The 25394-nt window shown below is 40.0% G+C and overlaps 1 protein-coding gene across 1 annotated transcript in view; it reads right to left on the reverse strand.

The window, feature by feature from the left end:
* Positions 1–25394, reverse strand: part of LRP2 (low density lipoprotein receptor-related protein 2) — a 214779-nt gene that overhangs the window by 11858 nt on the left and 177527 nt on the right. The window contains exons 62-71 of the mRNA XM_011960602.1: positions 23718–23840; positions 20283–20411; positions 15494–15625; positions 14399–14530; positions 12265–12408; positions 10613–10778; positions 8735–8863; positions 4645–4865; positions 3644–3820; positions 596–715 (exon numbers count right to left, since the gene is read on the reverse strand). Of these exons, the coding sequence (XP_011815992.1) occupies positions 596–715; positions 3644–3820; positions 4645–4865; positions 8735–8863; positions 10613–10778; positions 12265–12408; positions 14399–14530; positions 15494–15625; positions 20283–20411; positions 23718–23840 (1473 nt within the window). The remainder of the gene's footprint in view (positions 1–595; positions 716–3643; positions 3821–4644; positions 4866–8734; positions 8864–10612; positions 10779–12264; positions 12409–14398; positions 14531–15493; positions 15626–20282; positions 20412–23717; positions 23841–25394) is intronic.

Here is a 25394-nt window from a genome sequence, read left to right on the forward strand (position 1 = left end):
CACAGGCTTTTCCAGCACCAGATGCTAGTTAGGGACACTAGTTGTTCCAGCCTGGCTTATTAACTCCTAAAAGAGCCACTGAAAAAAGTCTTGCCAAGAATAGATCACCCACAGCATTTGGGACGAGAATTAAACCACAGCTTCCTCATGCTGGTCTTCATCTCCTTATAACATAAAGCACTTTTCAAAAGGTAGCCCTTTTTCAGTTGTCAAAACTGAACATGGTTCTCTACCCTGAGGAGCTCCAGTTAAGGTTGAGTGGATTCTGGGGCAACGGGAATCCAGCTTGAGGTAGAGGTCTTATAAAAAGTCACTCTTCAAAATGTTTTTACAAAACAATGCAGCAATAGATTTAGGGGCACTGAATCTATATTTCTACAGATCTTAGCAAATAACTCTCAGCAGTCACTGGAACACGGTTCTGTTTGCCCCCTAAGTCCCACTCAGCTCTGTTCATACCTCCCACATCCCTTATTCCTCCTTCCAGCCATCCCCACTCTGCTGCAAGGACCCAGCATACAGGGATTCTTCAGACTCCTGCGGGCAGCAGAGGAGTGCTCCCAGGCCCCTGTGGCTGCTCGGGCAGTGCTCCTACCTGCATCACACTCAGTGGTACTCCCCTCTATAAAGCTGGAGCCTTGGGGACAGGCACAGCTGTATCCTCCAGGTCTCAGAAGGCAGAGGTGGCTGCAGATCTGTTTGCAAAGGTTGGGCACTAGAAAGCAGGTGAGAACAGCAGTTAGGTCCTGACAGAATGAATAACCTGACTACAGACATACCCAGCAACTGGAAGTGGCTCTGCCAGGTGACAGCAGAGCCTAGCAGCATCCCAACACCTCTAGTCCACGTGTCAGCTGGCTACTCACCCTCATTTACACTATCATCTCTGCCACCACACTGCAGTGGGAGAGTCCCTCTCTGGGCCCTCCGGCCAATTTCTGCACCGCTCACATTTTCTATTGGCATCACTTATCTTCTCTGCTGCCCTGAGAGGTTTGGAAAGTGAGTATCTGGTTCACTGCCTAACCTGAAAATCTACTCAGTGCTAAACAACTTGAGATGGTTCCAAAGACCAGTGAGATCCACATATTATATCAAGATTTGTCACTACCCAAATCTGGATAGATCATAACGGATGGTCTATCCAAGGTATACTGGATGTGATTTCCACCCCAACCCTCCAAGGAGACATTTCTTCTGGGTTTCAGTTACCTTAATTGCAAGAAAAGGGAATTTAGAGCAATGATTCCTCAGAATCATCTGGGAGCTATTCAAAACTATTGATGCCAGGCCGGGTGTGGTGGTTCCCACGCCTGTAATCCCACCACTTTGGGAGGCTAAGGTGGGCGGATCATGAGGTCAGGAGATCAGGACCATCCTGGCTAACATGGTGAAACTCCGTCTCTACCAAAAATACAAAATAATTAGCCGTGCGTGGTGGCGGGCACCTGTAGTCCCAGCTGCTCGGGAGGCTAAGGCAGGAGAATGGCGTGAACCCGGGAGGTGGAGCTTGCAGTGAGCCGAGATCACCACTGCACTCCAGCCTGGACCACGGAGTGAGACTCCGTCTCAAAAAAAAAAAAAAAAAAAAAAAAAAAAAAATTACTGATGCCCATTCACAGAGATTCAGATTTAAATTGGTCTGGGAGAGAGCTCAAGTAGTACCATTAAAAGCTCCCCTGGTAAGTCTAGAATCTTATTATTTCTACCTTAGCATATATTATGATTTATCCAAGGGTTGCACTGGAGTGGATAATCTTTACATTCCTTCTCAGACTAACATTCTGTGATCCTGATTGTCCGTCATTCAAGATATAACCATAGACAAAGCATAGCTATAAATTAATAAGACATTTTCCAAAAGCCTCCATCAATATCTGTCTCATTACCAGTTTGTCAGCCCTCCAGAGTGGAGCTTTTCAAATGTGAATGTGCTACCAGTCACCTGGGGAATCTTGCTAAAACGCAGATTCTGATTCAGAAGGTCTGGGGTGGGCCTGAGAGACTGCATTTCTAGCCAGCTCCCATAGGATCCCAAGGTTCCTGGCCCATGACTCACACTCTGAGTAGCAAGGGACTAGAGCAGCGGTTCTCAAAATGCGGTCGCTGAACCAGCAGCATCAACGTCACAGGAGAGCTTGTTAGAAATGCAAATTCTTAGGCCACCTCAGGCATATTGCATCAGAAGTCCAACAGATGGGGCCCACGAATCTATGTTTAACAAGCTCTCCAGATAATTCTGAGGCATGCTCAAATTTCAGAACTCTTGGTTCAAACAAGATACTCTTCTAGCACAGCTGGGCTGGAGCTGTACTCCCCACTCCCACCCCCACTCCACCAGCACTTTCCAAAGGGGCCGCCCTTCCCTGAGCATCAGCTGGCTGAGATGCTTTTCCTTCAGGGGCAGCCTCCAGACTTTCCTCTGCCTTCTCCTCAGGGTCCAGAGGTGGTAGGGAGGGGAGATGGCCTTTCCAGGTGTACTGTGCCTTCCTCTCCTACCTTTAAAATGGCCAAGTGTGAAAGCTGCAAGGGCACTTAGGGCACAAAAGCTATTCTATTGGTAGGGTCTGGAGTGTTCTGGAGTATTTTGGAGAGAGGTGGTACTACTTCCAAAACAAGGGAGCCATGCCCTAGAAAAGGCATTTGCCACCCCTGTCATCTCATGGGAGTCTCAGCTCTGAGTTGCAATTTTTCAAGGCTGATTAGGGTCTCAAAATATCAGCAGACTCAAGACAACCCCGGACTCCACCCATGACTCACATCTGGGGACAGGAAGGGAGTGACTTGTCAAAGGCCACATATCCATAGCATTCAACCTGGGACTTTGGCATACTGAACACTGGGCCAATACAGCAAGATGCTGAGTTTTGGGTTGGATAGAATTGAACCTAAAAATTATTTCATTTCTGAGATTAAAACTCACCCATTTTTTATGTGACTTAGGCACACAAGTTACTAAATCTGTCTCAGCCTGTTTCTTTACTTGGGATGAGAATAAAATGTCTTTATAAGGTTTGGGAGGTCTTTATAAGGTAATCGAAGTAACAGATGTCTGAATTAACACTGAAGAGAGAATCTGACGTAAGAACTTAGTAAAAGGCTATTTCCTTTCCTCACTTTCCTTTGCCTTTCATCTTGCTCCATACACTGCTGAAGGACGAATTAGCGCACAGGTAACCTGAGGAAGCAGGGCCCAGAACTAGGAAAGTGAGACAGAGAGGTGCAGGTAGGAAGGCACATGACTGGCCCAGCCTCGCAATGGGAAAGATAAGATTTTTGATACCTATGAAACCCATTTTGTGACTTGTTAACCCAACTCACACTTAGTGGGGGACTGATGTCTGCTGGATTCTGTGGCCTAGAAGTACATATCCGTAACTCCAAACAATAATGAAGGCTAATAAATTTTTACTTATCTGCTGGTAGTTTGCATAATTTCATTTGACCTCCAATTTTATCTTTCTTTGGTTAAAATGGTTAAAACGCTCCTCTCCCCCAGCACACGTACATACACACACACACCTTGTATGCACCAAGAGATTAGCCTGTTGTTATCTACTGCCATCTCCCAGCAATATAGCCATTATTTTGAAATAAGGTTTCCAAGTAATGAGGAGTATCTTATACCAAAGTTGGTGATTACCTGACTTATTGTATCTGAGTTGATGAAAGATTCGAACTTGAGTGAGCCAAGGGTTTACTACCAGCGTTTTCTCTTTCTTTCCTTGCCCAAATTTATTTTGTTTCCATACTTCTCCCTTTTCCTTAGATATCCAGTATAACTGGTCTTCAAAGATGTCCAGGCTGTAAGGGTTCATTGCTGCTTACCCACAGGGGAAAAGCAAAACAAAAGGTTACTGAAAAGAAAATACCCACTACACTCTACCACCACTTCTAGATGTGATGTCATTCTGTTTGAATTATTCCCTCATACAATGCCTTGAAGCTCTAGGAATATTCAGGCTGATTTTAGACACATGGGACTGTGAAAGTGTGCTGCACTAGGAGGTCAAGAAGATAGAAATTAAACCACATTGCTGTATATACCACCCGACACCAATCATAGGGCCCTAGCTCACTATCAAGTGACTGATTTTATTGCATTTTTGGAAAACAATTTACATGGCAAGATTTTGTGTTTTCTTTTGAACATAAGACATCTATCTGACCAAATAGGAAAAATGTGGTATGTGCTGGGTCAATGCAATTCTGCACAGTCTGAAAAACAACAACAACAAAAAATGTTCCTCTCCTTCTAGATATTTACAGTTGTGCATACTGGGCAATCTAGTAAAGTGAAAACGAATGTGTCCAGAAGCGGTTAGACATGAATTAATATTGGTATACATGAAACCACCTCTATTGGGGCAACCTAACAGGAAACTTAGTTATTTCAATATCTTCTGCTGAGAAGCATTTTTTTTTAAGTTGTATAAAAAAAAAACAAAAAGGATTTAATTATTGCTAATGAACTCATCTGCATTTAATTCAGCAGGTGGGAGTTAGTGGGGGTGGAGGGGTGGTATCTAAAAAACTATATAAGCCGTTTCCTAAGAGCAGGGCTCCTTCTTGAGAAAACAGGCAAAGACATTAGAAATGTATTAATTAGTAATTTAATATATTACATTCTAACTCATTTCTAACCTTCCTTTGCAATGACTCTCCTATCAGTTCCATCATATTTTATGGTTTCGATAACGTCCTCCTTGAAGTCACTCCAGTAGATTCGGTCATTGTTCAAATAATCAATGGAAAGGCCAGTTGGCCAACCAAGGTCCTCGAAAACCAGGATGTTGCGGTTCTCTCCATTCATCCAGGCAGACTCAATTTTAGGTTCCTTTCCCCAGTCAGTCCAGAACATAAGCCTGTAACAGAAGATTTCTTCATTGTAGCATCTTACCTGGTGGGACTTCTCCACTACGGCAGAGCACAGGGCATCACCTACAGGGAAACCAACTGTTTATCTCAGGGACCTGGGTGCTCAGTGACACCAGTTTTATATTTTACAGAAGATGGAGAGCAAAAATAGCGGCACAAGAGCATGTGTGATTTATCCTTCTTGAAAACTGCAACTCCTTAATAGAAAATTGGCCAAAGGATGGATATTCAGACCCTTTAAAATGCATTATGAAAGCTGTTCACTCTTCAAGAAATATTATTGAAGTCCTACTGTGTGAGAGGCACTGTTCTGTGTTTGGGATCTATCAGAGAACAAAACATACAAAGATTTCTATCTTCATGTAGCTACTCTGTTGCCCAGGCTGGAATGCAGTGGCACAATCATGGCTCACTACACTCCTGGGCTCAAGCGATCCTCTCACCTCAGCCTCCTGAGTAGCTAGGACTACAGGCGTGTGCCACCATGCCTGGCTAGTTTTTTGTATTTTTAGTAGAGATGTGGTTTCACCAATATTGCCCAGGCTGGTCTTGAACTCCTGGACTCAAGCAATCTGCCCGCCTCAGCCTCCCAAAGTGTTGGGATTACAGGAGTGAGCCACCACACCCGGCAACTCTTTTTAAATGTGTATTTTCCATCCAATTAATAATTAATTGTAGAGCAAGGGTGTATGTAAGCAAAGATGATCTGACATTGAAAAATTACCTAGACCAGGGATTACATGATTTCAAATACCTGGAGAGGAACAGTTATATAAGATGAATGAGGGAATGAGGAGAGATCCAGGTTGTAAATATCAAGTGATGGGGAAAGCAAGACCCTGTGTCAGTGCCCAGGAAGGCAGACCTACCCAGTGTAATCTGTTCCTCTGATTTCCAAAGCAACAAATACAGATTTTATTTCTTTTCTTAAATTTTAAATGTCAGCACTACATTAAAAAAAAAAAAATCTTAAAGCTCCGTGTTGTCCCAGCCAAATATGTTCTATGGGCCATATTTGGCCCACCAGCCGCGGCTTTTCAGTCTCTAGTCTAAACCAGTCATCAGGCACAGACCAAGTTTTAAATTCTACTGAGGAATGCATAGATTTTAGACAAACTGGGCTCTGGAAAAAATGCAGCCAGGGGCCTTTAAAGTCTCAACAACTAGTAAATACCACCTTGTTTGGTTTTCATTAAAAAGGACACACATGTAAAAGAAGCTAGTCACAAAGAACCACATACTGCAGGATTCCATTTGTAGGAAATGTCCAGAATAGGCAAATCTATAGAGACAGAGAGCAGATGAATAGTTACCGAGGGCAGGAAAATGGTAGCTCAGAGGAACAGGGTTTCTTTGTAGGGTGATGAGAATGCTTTAAAACTGATTGTGATGATGGATACACAACTCTGCATATACTAAAAGCCAGTGAATTGTACACTTTAAATGGGTAAGTTGTATCATACCATACATACCATATGTGAATTACATTTTAATAAAACTGTTTTTTTAAAGAGAATAAGCCAGGCATGGTGCTGTGCAAGTAGAAGGCTGAGGCAGGGGACTGCTTGAGCCCAGGATTTTGAGGCTGCAGTGAGCTATGATCATGCCACTGCACTCCAGTCCGGGTGACAGAGCAAGACCCTGTCTATATAAATAAATTAATTAATTCTATTTCATTTAAAAGTATTAAATACTCAAAACGAAGAAAACAAAAGGTAGGGAATGGAATGGAAAAAACACACAAAAGATACACAGAATGATTTTTGTTTCTTCCATGACTTCGTTTATGCTATTCCCCGAGCTTCTGAACAACCGGCCTGGCTTCTTTGCCTATCTGTACCCAAGACATCTATCCAGATTCCATGTCAGTCCCACTTTCTCTAGGAAGTGGCCCTTCTCACTCTCACCCACACTGACCTCACATGTCACATACTTTATCACCGGTTATACTAGCAGTGGATCCCAACCTTCAACATTCAATTCAGTGCTACCTTCTCCATAGAGCTTCCCCGGACCCTTGTAAGGTAGGAGAACTATCACAGTGTTTTCCAGCAATTTCCGCATGACAATTCTCCCTTTCCATCTTATATTACAGTCAACAGTTGCTGACTAAAGGAGCATGGGGTTATTTTACCCATCTATGTAAATAAGGGATAGAAACCTACGACTAATTTATAGGTCCTTTGTACGATTCAAATGAGTTTATACATGTAGGACACTTGGTAGAGGAGCTGACACACAGCAAGAATATAATAAACGTTGGCACTTTTCATTGCTGTCAGTGGCATTATCAGTAGTTACCATCCTCATCGTCCTTTGGACCCACTGGCAGATCTGATACCACAGAAGCTGTAAGAAGCTTTAACATATCATATATGTTTATGCTTATAAAACTTATGGATAGTGAACCTTTCAAATGGATCATGAAATGAGAAGGTTGTAGGTTGAGTCTGGAGGCCTTAGGCAGTGTGAAACCCTTTCTCACTCCTTTCTTACTTCTTATCCCTTCCAGGACTACACTGAGCCATTCTAGAGAGAAAGGAATTACAAAGACAAAAATAAGAATTTCTGGCCGGGTGCAGTGGCTCACGCATGTAATTCCAGCACTTTGGGAGGCCGAGGCAGGTGGATCACCTGAGGTCAGGAGTTTGAGACCAGGCTGCCCAACATGGTGAAACCCTATCTCTACTGAAAATACAAAAATTAGCCAGGTGTGGTGGTGGGTGCCTATAATCCTAGCTGCCAGGAGGCTGAGACAGGAGAATCACTTGAATCTGGGAGGCAGAGGTTGCAGTGAGCCAAGATCAGGCCACTGCACTCCACCCTGGGCAACAGAGCAAGACTCCATCTCCAAAAAAAAAAAAAAAGAATTTCTATGAGGGATATCAGAGTATGATCATAATATCAGATAAATTTAAACATTAGTTACAGAGGAAAACATTGGAAACAGTCACATCATTCACACCATAGAACACACTGCATCTCTTTGCTCCTAAGATATTGTGTAGATAAGACATAAGCAGCAATGACTAATGTTGAGGCTGAGTCCTCATTACAGGTTAATCTTATCAGTCAAGTATTTTCATATTTCATTGCTGAGTTTCTGAGGGTATGATTTAACATATGAGTATAACAGAATCAAAGTAGTAACAGCTCATAGTGTTCTACCTACAAATACTGGCATATCTACAAAGGGCTAGACTGATTCAAAAAACTTTTTTAAAGTGTCACTATTCTGAAGCTAAATATGTATGTAGTATGTAAATACCAAGTCCTTTCAGCTTCGTGATTATTCAAATAAATGTCTTGATATGTAGAGAAAAAGAACAAAACTTGTTCTCATTTACACTGAGATGATTTACAGATAAACTGCAAATTGGAACATTTCTACAAATGGATAATACATATTTATACATGTGTCATTTTAAATATTTATATATTTTGGATATAAATGTTTAATTTTTTAATTAAACATGACCAAATCCCTAGCTGAATTTCAATGAATGAGTTACTTTAAAACATCTAAATGAAAGGAAAAACAATTCTGCTGAAACCTTCATTTAAAACAGTTAAATCCACAAAGAACTTTAGAGTTCAGAGCTCTGATTTGGCAAGGAATCCACGTAACCAGAAAGATTCTCAGATGTGTTCTCAAAGGAATTTCCCGATCAGAAATGGTTGGTCCTATGTGATCTCAAGGGCATGTTATAATTCTTGAAACAGTCATAGACGCTCCTCCCAAAAACCTGAAGGACAATTTCAGTATAACTAGGAAAAAACATTATAAGAAACATGGAATATGATGAGAATCCAGGGAGAAATATCTAGAACACTGAAGACTTCTCCAAGTACTTACCCTAATTTGGGATTCACAGCAATTGCAGCTGGTTGATCCAGGTCAGTGGAAATCAGCCACTTTCTGTACCTTCCATCAAGTTTAGCCACCTCAATGCGTTTATTCTTGACATCTGACCAGTAAATATGCCTGAATTCAGAGGCACAAAGTTAAACAACCGCAAAGCCTAGAGTAATCATTACTGGGTAAGAGGTGTGAAGATGAAAGCATTTCATTTGAAAGTTCTGGCTGGTGAGAGAGTTGCTCAGATACCTATCATCGGACCATAGTCTCCCTCTCTTGGGGAACTCCAGCCAAGGGGACATCTTTGGCAGGTTACACTTGGAAGAGTAAGGAATTGAGGGGACTCCTGCCCTCAACAGCCAAAGCACCTGACTCACGCAGGATCCGCAGTGGAATTAACTCAATTCCAAAGACTAAACAGGAAAGTCAAATTTCCAATCTGTTTTAACTACAAGCCTGCTAAAAACACAAGATGTGGATTGTTCATCCCCAAGATAACTACCATAGACCCAGCAGTCAGACTGGCCTCTGACTGGCATTATTATGAGACATGGGCTTCTAGGTAGAAGTCATAAGGCACCGTGGGGCTGGTGCCTTAACTCTGACTGCCCATGAGTCTATTTCCTCCTCAGGAAAGAGCCCCGTTAGAATCAATAGGAACCTGGTGTCAGCTCAAAGATGAGTGGAAACAGCCTTTCAAAATAACAAACTCAACAAGACTGTCCTGCCTTATTTCCACTTCTGAGGCTGCAGGTCTCAGCCTCTTACAAGCAGAAAAAGTTCCACCACTTTCTTGATTCTCTTATTCATTAAGGCTGAGAAAGAGGTAAAACTTCAAACAAGAAGACAGATCTGCCATTCCCTGGTTGGTTTTCAGAAGAGAGTGTTAATGTCTGGAGTTTTGAGTTCCTGACTCTAGCAACAGTTCTCTAAGGCCCTGTTTCTTGACCAGAATTGCCGAAATGAGTCTCCTGCTAGCCTGCAGGCACAGCAGGACCCAATTAACTTCTTCAAAGATGTTCAAGTCTTCCAGGAACACCAGCCACATTTTTTAAAAGGTGAAAAAGAATTTACACCGAAAATAACTCTCCATTCTCCAGGAGGCAAGTGACCCCTGAACCTTCCCCATCAAACATGTTTATGTTATTAGTTCATTTTCAAGGAATCATTATCCCACCAATGTAAGTCAGTGCAAACCTCTTCCCTGAAGAAGGAGCTTACTAACTTCTCCACATCCGTTTGTACCTCACACACCTACCTCATGATAACGCTACTTAAGGTTCTACTTAAAAACCATCCAAAATGTGTGACTCTGGTCCCTGGGCTACTAGGTCTAGAAGAACAGGAGAGACTGACACCTCTATTAACTCAATTCCAAAGACTAAACAGGAAAGTCAAATTTCCAATCTGTTTTAACTACAAGCCTGCTAAAAACACAAGATGTGGATTGTTCGTCCCCAAGATAACTACCATAGAAAAAAAAAGTTTCATCTCAACTGCTTTGCTGGGAGAATTGTGAGGCTGTCCCATTTCTTCACAAAATGAACAGTGTTGCCATACTGAAAGTTAATTTTGGAGTCCAGAACTCTGTTGGCAAGAATGCTATCCTAGATATATAGTGAATCTTGACCTGGGTGCTTTCCCAATTTTTTTCATGGCTCACAAAGAATACAGGATATGATAATGTCTCCATGACATGCTGGGATAAGTGGAGGCAGTTGCTGGGGCTTCAGCAAGCCCAACCATTGCCCAGCTGCACTCATGGCTGAGTGTACCCATATCCAGACCCAGCCTCACTCATGGGCCATGGCAAGCAGTAGAGAACTCTAACTAGGAAAACAGAACAGGTAAGGGGGGAATGTATGGCAAATTTACCTTCCAACCCAGTCCACTGCTATTCCATCTGGCTGCATTATATATTTCAGTTTCAGGTCAACTTCCTGCACAAGATTATTGTGGCCGGATTCAAAGTTGGGGATGTAGGCACGTTTGATAGCACCAAACCTAGAGCCCTCCCCTCGCACAGTGTAATACACAACACCTACAGAGGAAGACACACAGGTCAGTTTCATATCAAGAGCATCAAGTAATGGAAGAATTGGAGTATAATCAAGTGAAGCAGTGTTCATTTATTGACATCTCTATCTCCCTCCTCACTATTGTTATAACATGGATAATTCAATAACATCTGTATAATCAAACCTTAAAACTCATCAAACTTGAGCTATGAGCTACAAATGCTTCAACTGAGAACTTAGTGAGATTTAGTCATCTCTATTTAAAAGTGATTCATTTAAACGTATTTCAACAAAGTGCTTATTTACTTTTATTAGGATCAAGTTCTAGTTTCCAAAACAGAATGTATAGAGATAAACTAGGGCAGGCTGTTGAGAATTTGAAAGTATACTCAAGATCAGAGGCAGTAAAGAAGCCATGTCAACAAGAAGTCCTATTTTATGTACAGACAGAAGGATGGTGGACAGCAGGCATGTTAAAAGCATAGGAAGACTGTGACTGTAGAGGCATGCACTGGACACCCTCTGCTTTCCTAGGTATGCACCATTCTTGAAAAGTGTATTGTATTGCATGAATATGTGTGAAAATACAACAATAATAAATCCTATATTGACATAGTTATTAATAGTTTTCAAAGCCTTTCATCTCATTCAATCTTCAAAACAACTCTCAGAGGTAGGCAGGCAGAACAAGATTACTACTTCGATTTTGTAGATAAAAAATTGAGATTCAGAGAATCGTTACAATTATTTAGGATCATAAAGCTAGTAGATAAGGGAGACTGGCATAAAAGATAAGTTTACAGGCATAGAAGACAAGTTTTCTGACTCCTACCCTACTATCATCTCCCCCAACACCAGATAGAGCCATGAGAGATTCAACAATAAGCATTATTCATCTTTTTCCTTCATTCAACTAAATTTTTTGATTACCTACCACATAGAGTGTACTAGATGTTGGGTCAGATGCTAGGCATTTAGAGATAAGTTAGATTCAGTCTTTGTCCCCAGAAAGCAGATGTATAGAGGATAGAAAGATATTATGTGGTCAACTAGCTATATAACTTAGAGTAACATGTGCCATAAAATGACATAGGTTCATGGTGAGCAATCATAGAACTCTGCCAGGAGGAGTGATAGAAGTTGTCACAGAAGTGGTGACATTAAACTGGGTCTTTGAGGTCTGGGTAGAAATTTTCAAGGTGTACAATGGTAGGAAGGAACAAGATCTGCAGTATCAAGGACAAGGAAATTTCAAAATACAAGGAGATGTGAGATGGTCCAGAAAGGATAAACCCCAGTGATGGGAAGAGTTTTGGAAAGAAATCAGGAAAGATTGGCTGGGATTCAAGGCCACACTAAGTCATCAGGAGCATGCTGGGTTGGAAGAGTATCTTCTTCCACTAACGCAATAAAATTCACTCATTAAACAATAAATTCTTTAAAAGTCAACACCTTAAAATTCTATAAAGTCACTTAATATCAGTGAAAGATGCCAAAGTTTATACTCACTGAGGCCTATGTCCTCGGGATCCCAATCATAATCAACAGCTTGGATATATTCCTCATCTTGAAGATACTCGGAGAACCTCTCAGATGAGAGATTATATTTTCGAATTCGGACATTGTCAGGCAGTAGCAACAAAGGAGAGCTACCTGTAAACAAACAAAGGGCTACTTTATCTGTTTGAATTATACTTTCCTTAAAGTATGATATAAAATGCACAGTATGTACCTGCCCCTTTTTTAAAGAACATGAGTTTCTATAGGAATCTATCTCTGTTAATCAATAAAGTTGACTATCCAACTGGGTTACAAAATCCATGAGTTGACATTCTCATCTCCACTTCAAGTGGAACGCTAATATGTCTCTTAAGGACATTATCAGTTCTTTATTCTTTGTACTCAGTGGTAGTTTGGAACAAAGCTAGACTGAGAACCCTACGTAGAGTCTTCATTTTCACTGAATTGTTTTTATTTACTGACATCAAAACAGACAAGACTGCAGACATTCTATCTCACAGAAGAAATTCTTTTATAATCTTACTAAAAGTTTACCAGAAAAGTCTCATTCCTTATGCTTTCCTGACAGATTTTATGATTCTTTTTAGCAGGTAATCAGCTCTATGACCCAATTTAGCTCCTAGTTAATGAAAAAATAAACCTGACTTGTCCTTGATTTAATTTTTTTTAACCTAAAGCAGCTACTTAATGGTGACTCATCCCAAGATGAACTGTCTAGAATTTTTTAAGTTTAATTTACTTGCATAATGTTAATTGAATCCAATTTAAGTAACTTTTAGAAGTTTATTTTATATATTTCCTCTATCTTGACATTATATTTTATATGAGTATTCCAATTTGTTTCAGTCATGTCCTTAGTTAAAAGATTTAAACATTTAAAAATTTGCTGCTTAATTACCAGACCAACTGTTCAAATGCTTTCATTCTGGTTTTCACTCACTGTCAAGAGTGTTTTGAGGGTAAAATATTTAAGTATGCTAGTCAAATGTATGCTTTAAAAGCTCAATTTGTATGAAGAAATTGAACAGCCATTTTGGCCATTTACTCTTAATTTACCAAATAAAGTGCTATTTTCTTTTTTTTTTTTTTTTGAGACGGAGTCTCCCTCTGCCGCCCAGGCTGGAGTGCAGTGGCCGGCTCTCAGCTCACTGCAAGCTCCGCCTCCCGGGTTCACGCCATTCTCCTGTCTCAGCCTCCCGAGTAGCTGGGACTACAGGCGCCCGCCTCGTCGCCCGGCTAGTTTTTTGTATTTTTTTAGTAGAGACGGGGTTTCACTGTATTAGCCAGGATGGTCTCGATCTCCTGACCTCGTGATCCACCCGTCTCGGCCTCCCAAAGTGCTGGGATTACAGGCTTGAGCCACCGCGCCCGGCTTAAGTGCTATTTTCTTAACAAGTTCCTTAAACTCTAGTACAAACTTCAAATTCAAAATAAAGACCCATGCCTCTTAGCTAGGACATGATGATTTAGATCAGGCCTCTGGAATTCAGAGTATAATATTTCTGACTTACATTCTTTCTCTGTTTTTATTAGGCCCAATTGTCAGATACTGGCATCAACTTAAAATGTAAAACTCATGATTGAAGTTATGACTGTGCCAGACTTCTTTCTGCCTGTGATCAGTAGTCCATAAACAATACAAAAGGGATATGTCTGCAGAGTATCGTTGATTTGCCCAGTTCATGAGCCCTCTTGGACTATTGGGACTCAAATCTTATTCTCAGTGGAGTGGTAGCTAGAGGGCCTTGTTACTTTCCTTCTATTGATGACCGTCCCCCAGGCAAGATTTTGTTGTTGTTTCAGCCTTAAGAAAGATGACATCTTGTCCACTTTTTGAAGTTTTTATCAAGGTGGACAAGAGGCTACATCCATTATAAGTAACACCTGGCTCTTGTTTGAACTGATGCGTATTTGTTGGGGTATGTAGCTATTGTTTTAAGCTGGCAGGGGAGGAGAGCGAAGGAGCGACTAAAGAGGTGTTAGAAGAGAAGGAGCTGGCGAGTTAAAAAGAAAAAAAGAAAAGAAAAACTCTGAGAATCTAAAGTTTCTTTCCTCGTATAGAGTACTCAGCAGTATTTATTTCCTCCAAAAGTCAATTAATCCTGACATGAACTCATCATACCCTCAGCGGCACATCGTTTTCCAGGGTGGTCACTCATAGACGTGAAGCCATCAGCACAGACACACTCATAACTTCCTTTGGTATTTCTGCAGTGCTGGGGACAAGTTCCAAATTGCTCACATTCATTGATATCTGTAGGCAAAGTAAAACCAAATATGCAACATCTGCTCCCATCCATTCCTTAGAGACCTTGCTTCTGTTTAAATCCATATTCACTAGCAATGAGGACTGAGAAGGATACAGATGAAAACAAGCAATGATACAAACATCTGTGAAACACTAAGTTTCAGATACTGCTTCACATGCTTTCCAAATATTTTCCTTGTTTAATCTTGCCAAAAGACTTTAAGAAGTATGGATGATTAAGCCCACAGTCCCAAAGCTGATAAGCAATGGAGACAGGATTTAAACTCTATGACTCTGCAATAGCAGAGCACATTTTCTCTTTCAGAAGGCATATGTTGTGTTGTATTGTTTGGTGTCCCTTCACTTCTGCTAACCAGCTTCAGGAACAGGAGTCATTGATTTGGTTTTTCAATTGAGTTCTTAAGCTTCAGGTCCAAAAGGAGCTCTTACAATCTTCTGACTATGACATATCATGAATTAGAAACAGTAAATTAAAATACTAAAAGGCATCTAAAATCACGCTCATCACTCACCATCTTGATAAGCTACCTTCTGACTCCATACCTTACAACTCATCTATGTCTGGCATAAGCAGGTGTGTATAAATATGTGCTGGTTGTTAGACTTACAATGAAGAAAGTAAGCCTAGTTTGTTTTTTAAAAAAACTTGGATTTCACACAGTGGTGCAATAAACAGCCATCATCACCAAGGCCTTCATCATTCATATCAATTCCACAGACTCTACTGAGCACACAGTATCTGACAAGCACTTAGGTAGGCACTAGTCAGATAGCATGCACACAGGTGGGGGAAAGCAATTCTTGAGTAGTTCAATGACCTAGAACCACAAAACCATGAGTATGGTACCATTAAGGGAATTAAGTAGTGATTTATTTAATAAAGGGGAGTGGTGGAGAACCTTAAATGTAAAGTTCACCTAAACAGGAATTGGAAAAAATATACTCTACCTAGACAGGAGGTTCTGTCAAAAACATTGGTTTCGAACCCAGCTGTACAGGAGCAGATAAATCCTCCTTCATTTAATTGGGTACAATTTTGCTCACATATATTTTCAGCACATGTTCTTTCTTTTCCTTTATCTGAGAAACAAAATCCCAGCATTACAAACCAGATCAGCCACAAATAACAGTCAAGTGGTGTATCAAAAGGAGCACCTACTCATAACCAACTATAAGACATCTTGAGATGACCCCTTTCCATAAGACTTTGAGAGGACAGAGGGCACTGGGGGAGTCTGGATTCCTATTTCTGACTGTGGCCTGAATATTGTTTAGATAAATGCATATAATGTTAAAACCTTGAGGTAATTTTCACATTATATGCAGCACTCCCAGGCTCATCCTCAGAGCATTCAATTTTGGACTCCAGAACTATGAAGCCTGACACTCCATAGCTGTTATCACCTGCTCTACTATCTTTAATCCTATTGCAAATAGATAGATCGATAGATAGATAGAGAGATAGATGATAGATCGATAGAGAGATAGATAATAGAAATAAATAAATAAATAAAGACATGGATACATATAGATTAGAACAAAATTACAAATAGGAGGAAATTATAAAATTTTAAGAAGACTATAATTTGCCTAACATTGACCAATTGATTATATATGTATATACACACACCCACACACAAATATATATGTGTATATCAAGTGTTGACCAGGGTGCAGTAAAATACATAGAGTTCTAAGTCATACAACTGCTCTTAGAGCCATAAATTAGTACACAGGGAAAGAAATTTTGTACTATGTATGTATGCATCAAGGCCTTTAAAAATATTCATACTCTTTTACCCAGTTATTCCATGTTAATGAATTTTCCCTTGAAAAGGAATAAAATATGCAGTATAATTTATGTTTAAGGATTATAACAATATTTATAATAAGAACATTTGAAAACAACTTGAATGTATGTTCAGTGATAGGGAATAAATTATTTTATAGTATACTTTAAACGAAGACATTACTGATGCACCATTACTTTATGTAACACTAAAATAGAATATGTCTGGAACTTACACTGACATGTTATTAATTATAAGATATATATCTTGGTTTCAAAGATGTTAAAATATAAAAAAATACATCTTAGAAGCAATAAGTTATGATTATCTACATGATGAATTGCTATGTGATTATTAAAATTTATAGCTTCAAATCATACTTTGACATGGGAAATATCTATAATAAATTGAAAAAAGACTGAAAAATTCCATTTAGTATAGAATATTTCTTAATTTTTAAAAATACTAAGAATTATTTCTTACATATACAAGTACAAAAAAAAGATAGCAAAAGTACACAAACTTTAAAGGTTAGTTCTCTTTTAGTGATGGGATTCAAATGCTTTTTACTTTTGATTATTATTGAACTTTCACAGTAAAAAAAAAAAAAAAAAACTCATAGTTTATTTTTGTAGAGCCCATATAAATGATCATTGTTATTCTGATCCAGATGTTCCAGGACAGACTTTTAACAGCTCACACTCCACCCTAACACTTCATTGTTCATCACTGCCCCAAGAGCTTGTGAAAGCAGAGTGTAGAGGGAAATTTACAGCACTAAATGCCCACAAGAGAAAGCAGGAAAGATCTAAAATTGACACTCTAACATCACAATTAAAAGAACTAGAGAAGCAAGAGCAAACACACCCAAAAGCTAGCAGAAGGCAAGAAATAACTAAGATCAGAGCAGAACTGAAGGAGATAGAGACACAAAAAACCCTCCAAAAAATCTCTACCAATATCTATCCAAGCCGTCTGGCTTTCATCCTTGTCATTCTTATCAGTTTGCTTCTTTTATCCTCCATCTATCCCCAAACCTAGGTCTTACAGAAAAACTGGTGAAGATGAACACAGATAGTAAGTGATAATGGGGGAAAGAGAGGCAGTGGTTATCTCCATTAAAGATTTAAGCTTCATCTACCTCTCAAATAAAAAGTCTCCTGGTCATAGGCTTCTGAATATTTTAGCCAAAGAGATTGTGGTATCTCCTGGTTCAATTCTTTCAAATCAAAATAGATTTATATCTATCTGTCTTCTATGGTATGCACTGAAGTGAACTTAATCACTTTCAGAGTCCTTTAGGGTAAATGACCATATCAGTATATGTGGTCTGAGTAGATTAAAAACACTGAGTTTCCAAAAAAAAATAACCAAAATAAAGTACAATGAAATTCAATGGAATGCTGCCCTTGGAGTGCAGACTTCAAAACTGTATACATGAAAGTCTTATAATAAAGATCCTAGCCTTTATTATAGGAGCTCTTAACAATTGTACATTACTAAAACATCTATTTAGATTTTCTATTTTTTTATGAGCCATTTTCAGACTTTTGTGTCTAAGAATTTGTTCACTTCATGTACGTTGTTTAATTTATCGCCATAAAATTTGTCATAGTATTTCCTTACTTTTAAATTTCTGTGAGGTTAGCAGTGATATCCCCTCTACATTGCTAAATGAATCTGACCTATGCTTATTAACTTGGATATCATGAAGCCAGTCACATAACCTCCATGGGTCTCCCATGCATCACTAGACTTTGTAATTTCCCCCCAGTTCTGAAATCTATAAAGGGACTAGGGGTCCCAGGAGTCAAGAATTTCTGGAGCAAGTGATCCACTGAATGAGTCATGCTTTTGTGAAGCAAGAGTCCTTAACAAGAGCAGAAACCACACGACACTGTAGGATTCTTCCTAAAATGTGAGGGCTTTCTTATCATTGTTTTCATTTGAAAATGATCACCATTTTAACCCATATACTGATTTCCCCAAACCCAAACATATGGCACTCTATTTATAAAAGAAATACCCTACTTTCCATTTTATGAAGAAGGAATAAGAACTACCAGAGAAACAGCAAGTCAATCTATCTTTATGACCACAGAAATAATATTTGCAACCTGAAGTTAACTTCTTTCCTTTATACCTGAATGGTGCTAGAAAAAATGCTAATGTATTTTCATCCCCAAAAATTTGCCAAGACAGTAGATTTTAGGTGCTCTTACTACAAAAATATTTTTTTAAAGATAACTATGTGAGACAATGGATATGTTAATTTGCTTGACTATAACACGTCACTATATATAAGTACATCAAAACGTCATGTTGTACACCTTCCATTTTAAAAAATCGAACAATGTGTCTCAAACACTTCAGTGATGCTTTTGGAGAAGAAGAAGAGGAAGGAGGAGGAGGAGACGGAAGAAGAAGGAGAAGAGGAGGAAGGAGAGAAGGAAGGAGAAAAAAAGAAAGGCAAATAAATTAACAGCACCCAAGAACTAATATTCTAAAAGAGAATTCTATGCCTCAAATTATTAGTCCAGAGAAATAAGACTGAATTCCATATCACATATCCACTTAATATCTGAAAAGAGAAGCTGCTTCCATACCTGAATTAATGTTTGTGTTACTTATTTCGTTTAAAACAAAAAAAACCTGCTACTAATTAAATGCCATTTGAAAAGAAAGTACTGTAGTCTATTTTAAGCCTTTTAACTGGCACAGGCGATTGAAAGAGAAACCAGTGCTTGACTATTGGACCCAAGTCCAACTTGGAAGTACTCCAGACTCCTGGAACTGCTCACCTATCAGTCTCTGCGAGTTAGAACCCAAACTTGCCATTCAGTTTTGCGAATTCTATCATGTTCAGCTTTTAAAATATTTAATCAAGTCACTTAATACTGTCAATAACTCCAAGTCCCACAGAAAACATATGTGAAATAAATGGCAAGCCAACTCAATGTGGCTGGTTATTCACACCCCTTTGTAACTCATGCAGGAGAAAAACTGATAGAAAATCCTTTGGATGCCTCAGAAAAAAAAATCGGTTAGAGCCCAAGAAGTTGAAAGCACATGGAGCTCACTAGGATGACTAAGTCACAGGCTCCTAGAGTTTGAAGAACGGCCTCCTTCTTCCTGTGAGGAAACCAAAGACTGGAAAAGTCAGTATGTGCCTAAATTGGTACAGCTAGTGGCGGGGGTCCAGAGGCCAGCCCTCCTAACCTGGACTCACATGACTGCTCCAATTCTGCCTCTGCCATTCTGTGTGACCTCAAGCAAGTTACTTAAGCTCTCTGAGCTCTATTACATAGACAATAAAAGCAACTCAATGGGGCTAACTTGAGTAACACATTAAGTAACATGTGAAAGCACTATGTGAGTCATAAATGGACTACAAAGGTGTGACTCAGTAACATGTCATTCTAACATTTCCATCAAAACATTGAGCTAGAATTCTTCCTTGGTTATGTTCATCATCCTTTTCCTACACAAAGTGCTTCCTCTACTTTCTTTTTGTTTGTTTGTTCATTTGTTTTGAGACAAGGTCTCTCTTTATTGCCCAGGCTGGAGTACAGTGGCACAATCACAGCTCACTGCAGCCCCTGCCTGCACTCAAGCCATCCTTCTACCTTATCCTCTCGAGTATCTGGTACTAGAGGTGCGCACCACTACACCCAGCAAATTTTTGTGTATTTTGTTAAGACGGAGTTTCGCCACGCTGCCCAGGCTGTTCTTGAACTCCTGGGCTCAAGTGATCTGTCTGCCTCGGCCTCCCAAAGTATTGGGGTTACAGGCATGAGCCACTGCACCCAGCCACTCCCTCAACTTTAAAAATAAAAACAAATGTCCCTTCCCAGGTCCCCTGTGGCATTCCCTTCTTGCTCAAACACCCTCAGAAGCTTTTTCAAGTACCAAGGATACTACATTTGGCTTAATATTTTTTTACTTACTGCAACCCAGTTCGTCAGACCAATCACCACAGTCATCGGCATCATCACACACATTGTCGTGTGGAATGCAATGTCCATTGCCACACTTATATTCATATTCCGTACAAGGTTTAGGGGTTGGTTTTCTACCTGTATGTAAGAACAAATTAAAATCAAAACTTTTTCTTTTGTGAAGCAAGATACTTCCTTCTACAACAGAGGCAGTTTGTGCTTACCAAATAAATAAGTGCTTCCCTACATTTCCCAGTCTCCCTTGCAGGTGGGTTAGGACCATGTGACCAGTTCTAGCCAATGTACTGTCAGTTGGAGGTGCCATGTGTCACTACTGAGCTGAAGCAATGAAAAGCGCACATGCCTTCTCCATGTCTCCTGTGCTACTGCAACAACCTTGGAAGCCATGTGTTCCAGGCAGCACAGCTGCAAGATGCAGGCGGGCTGTGGAACCAGCGTTGGCCTTTATATGAGTGTTCAATAAGCCTTCATTATGTTGCACCCCTGAGACTTTAGGATCTGTTGGTTGCAACAGCTAGTATGAACTGTTTCGAATAACAGAGTGATGAGCGAAGTAGAGTACTTCCACAACAAAAACATAAAATATTTGGCATTGGATTAAGTCAGGAGGCAAGCAACAAGGACACTGATAGTGGAAGCAGGAAAGATGGAGATCATGTTATGCAAAGTCAAAGCATTTGATAAAGCTGTCGCCTCAGAAAAACTGGAAGGCAGATCACATGCTTACTGAACCTGTCAATCATGGAGTGAGGTTAGAAACAGAATGTTAGTAACGTGCATTGATTGCCATTCCTGAGTTTGGCAAGATAGTATAAGAAAGAGAGAAGCTAAGAGAAGAACTGGTTAACTTACAAGCAGAAATAAAATAAAGCCCAGAAATTTGCTGTGTGAGAAAAGCCAACTGTATCTACATCCCAAACAATAAAAGTCTGAAGTTTAAAAGACTTTGAGACACGAAGGCCCAATAAAACCTCCTCATTGGATAAAATGACTGCCCATCTATTTTTCTACATGGATTGGATATAAGTGACAATAAGTTCAGACAGAACTTATATGAGGGAAAGGAAGCAAAGAAAAAAGCAGCTTTGAGAACTATGGCTCAAAAAGAGCACTAGATCAGGTTACTAACTTTTAGAACAGGCTAGAAGCAAACAGATCAAATGTCTGGTAGGTTTCTGAGAGCAAGATATAACCAAGTAAACCAAAATGCTATGACTGTTTGAGACTTGAAAAACAAAACAAAACAAAACAAAAAACTATTGGGCTCCTGGCCTTCTATAAGCAAGAAGTGGGGTGAGAAAGCTGTGCAGGTCCTAATGGGAGCATATTTCCCCTTCCCTCTTCATTTGAAGAGGAAAATAGACAAAGAAAAACTCTCACAGGGTAGAGTCAGAAACAATGAGAGACATTTTGACACAGGGGCTCCTGCCAGAGCAGAGGCATGAGCTAATCAATAAATACCCTCCACTCCCCAAAGAAGGGACCTTTACAATGTCTGCCCAGAGTGACTATGTGATTTACTCTCCTTTCCAGGCCAGTGTGCTTTTGAAAGTGAAGGTGGCGCTATTCATAATTCCACTGGGGCAGCAGACATGAATCAGGACTGTCCTGTGCCAACATGTGTCATCCTAGCCTAGTGGGACTTCAGAATTGCTACAGATTGGTGATTGCCACGACTCTCCAATTCTTTCTTTCCCATGGGAGTGTTTATTTCTATTGCACTGCCCCTGTTCCACCACTACCTATCGGGCACAGATGGCAGTGATTGTTTATTAGTTTATGGGTCTCCCGACCAAGAGGAATCACATCTGGAACTGATTGAGTGGCTACTGCCCATTACCCAGAGCTCCTGGATTTCAGTTTCTGATTGGACTAAGCTATGTCCCTTGGGAAGGGGTTAAGGGTGTTCCACATATGAGAAGAAAATCGTAAAGGAGTATTTAGTGACACAAGGGTAAATTGTATGAGAATGCACATTCTTCCATTTTCCAGTCTGCCTTACAGTTAGAGCGGGGCCATGTAACTGGTTCTGACCAATGGACCACAAGCAGGAGAATATCTGTCATTTCCAGGCTCACGAAGTTAAGAAGCTGTGTGCTTCCACCATGTTGATCTTCTCCTGCCTTGGCAACCTTGAATGTGTTCCTGATGGCATAATTATAGGATGGAGGAGGGTTGCTAGACAGTCATTAAACTTTACATGAGAGAGAAATGAATCTTTGCCATTTTAAGCCATTGAAATGTTGCAGTTTGCTTCCTGTGGTGGCCAGTAGTGGTTTCCCAGACTAAAATCCTGCTCCTTGAAAAGAATAAAAGTTTATGGATTCTGGGATTTGACCATGTGCTACAAAGTCTTGCTCCATTTTTTTAAAAATGGCATTTTTAGTAGAGGAAATGGAAAGAGATTTTGGGGAAGGGGGAAATCTGCTCAAATTTTTTAAAAATATTTTATTTCTGGGCTTTCATCCTTTTGTGCTATGCCTCAAATAAATTAATGCTATAACCACAGATTCATCTCTGCCAATAATAATAATAACAGGAATACAAACTTGAAGGTTGCAGTAGTATCAAAGTCCTCCCTGACAGACAGTCCCCTCTGGGACGGGGGCTGGAAGTAAGCATTCTGTGGCAAAGCATTCTAATACCACATCAATACAAGAAATAGAAAGTGGAAAAATTAGGAATTTATCTTAATTTTCCCAGGTAATGTCTTTCTGGGGAAAAAAAATAACTGGAGTCAGGGAAATGATTTTCCTCACTGACTTTTTTCTAGGCAAATTAAATTGCCCAGAAAATTGGTCAACTTTCTCCTTCAATGGATAGATTTTGAAAGTGCAGGAAAAGCACAGATATATCAATGCCTGAAATGTTAAATGCAGCCAGTTTGAAACTTCTATCTTAAACTAATCTATCACTTTTCTCTTCTGGGAAATGAATTTTCATTTTCAACAAGGATATTAGATAAGCTCTGTTAACACCAGGGCTGCCTTGCTTCACATGATCTCTGCAGCTGGGCACCTGCCTAGATTAGCAATTAGCGACTCCTGAAGGCTGAAGAATGATCAAATCTTATATCTGAAAAAATAAACTATTAATCTGTGAGGTGTGGCTCAACCAGTATTTAGTGTTTGTTCTCAGTTTCTTATGAGAAAAGAGGAGGGGAAGGTTTATTAAATGTTTAAACAAAGACTGAAAAATTAATGGATTTGCCAGCATTGTGTTCAAATGAGACAGGAAGAACAGGCAGGGTTACATGTAAGCAATGCATGTGTTTGTATGGTCTTGTAAACAATTATGTCAGCAGAGATCTGCAATCATGGGCACAACTCTATAGAACAAACTGAAACCCCAGAGGTACATTTTCCAAACTGCAGACCACATGGGGTCCTTCCTTTTTCCTTCTCCCTTTTGACTTTTGCTTACAGTGCTCCTCTGTCTCATCAGTTCCATCTCCACAGTCATCCACACCGTTGCACACCTCATGACCATAAATGCAGCGATTGTTGTCACACCGGAAACGGTTTGGTGAATTACAGGGAACATTCACTGAAAGGAAAGATGGAAAAATGAAATTACAGGTTAACAGTAGAATCTAAGTGTCAATATCTAAAATGCTCCAGTGCCAGCACCAGGCTTGCTTCATTCATGCACTCATTTACTCATTTGATTAATCAATCAGCAGATACACTATATATCCAATACACGCCAAGGTACTGTGCTAGGCACTAGTTATGATGGGAAACAAGAAAGACACAGTCCTTGTCCTCATGGAACTTTCATTCTAGTAGAGAAACAGACTTTTCAAATTAACCATTCAATTATAACTATGAAACATCTACTGGGGTGATCTGACATAAGTTAGGGAGAGGAAGGCTTGGAAGAAACTTCCCATTGATTCTGAGTCAGAGAGGAGCATGGCAGGTCACTGGACCTGAATAAAGTCCTCTGTTGTTGGAACATGGAGTGTGGAGCACAATGGTGGCTGTGAGGCTGGACAGGCTGGCAGTACATGGGCTCTTATCCTAATAGTCAGGAAGTCATTTGTTTGATCCTTCTGATGGCAGTTGTCATAGAGTGTCTAGAGCCTGAGTCTTTTACTGAAGCTTTAAATTGTGTTGGATTTTCCCTCCTGAATTCTCTCACATCTTACATTTAAATTCGATATCTCACGATCAAACCCTGACACACTTGCTGTCCAGAGTGAGACCTCTAGCTGCTGCCTGTACAGCTATGAGGAACTCAAGGGTAGTCCCCAGGTCCCCTACTTGTTTGGTACAGGGAACACGGTTCACTCTACATGTACCACAAATTCAGTGAACTCAACATACATGTGGTCTTCACATGTGATCTTCCACATGGAGGATTTGGGCTGCCTGATTTTCCTTCTGCCATTGTATCACACACAGGGATCAAGAGGAGAGACTTGTAATAAGATTGGTTGAGGGGAAAAGGTCAGATCTAAGGGCTGGTTCTCGGAAATATTGTTAATAGAACTATTGCAATAATTATTTGCTGTGAAAGGCAAGTTCAATATTATAAAACAGTGTTGGAAATTGTTTAAGGTAGCTGTGTCTCTGACTCTCCAAAGTTTATTTTTACTAGCTATGGGTATTTTACCTTACGGAGAGAAGAGATTTCCTAAGGACTTCTTTGAAAGTTAAACATGTCTAAGATATGTCTCAAGATTCATGAAGTTCAAAGCAAAACAAGGCTAGTTCCTAAGAAGTAAAGAAAAATGTTGGGATGCAACTGTGAAATATAATGAACACTAATTAAAGTTTTCTGAGGAGAAACAAAATGCTAAGACATATCATTTTCACAAGTCAAATCTCTGGGCTAAAAATGAGTAGTGATGAAGCTGGGAAAGGGGATGGAAGATGCAACGTGAACTTCCATCAGGAGTGCTTCTCAAGATCTTGTCTCCTAGGTTAAGGGCTTTTACTTACACAAAATCCTGACACTTTAGTTTGCATCAGAATCATTTGAGGGACCTGTTAATGTATAGATTGCTGGGCCCTTAATTTTCTCACAAAATTAAGGCCATCTTGGGGAAAGAGCTTAAAAAGCAGAGTCTTTGAGTTAATGTCTTTCCTTCCTCTA

The sequence above is a fragment of the Colobus angolensis genome, unplaced genomic scaffold (genome assembly GCF_000951035.1).
Source record: "Colobus angolensis palliatus isolate OR3802 unplaced genomic scaffold, Cang.pa_1.0 Scaffold517, whole genome shotgun sequence".
In the NCBI taxonomy this organism is placed as follows: Eukaryota; Metazoa; Chordata; class Mammalia; order Primates; family Cercopithecidae; genus Colobus; species Colobus angolensis.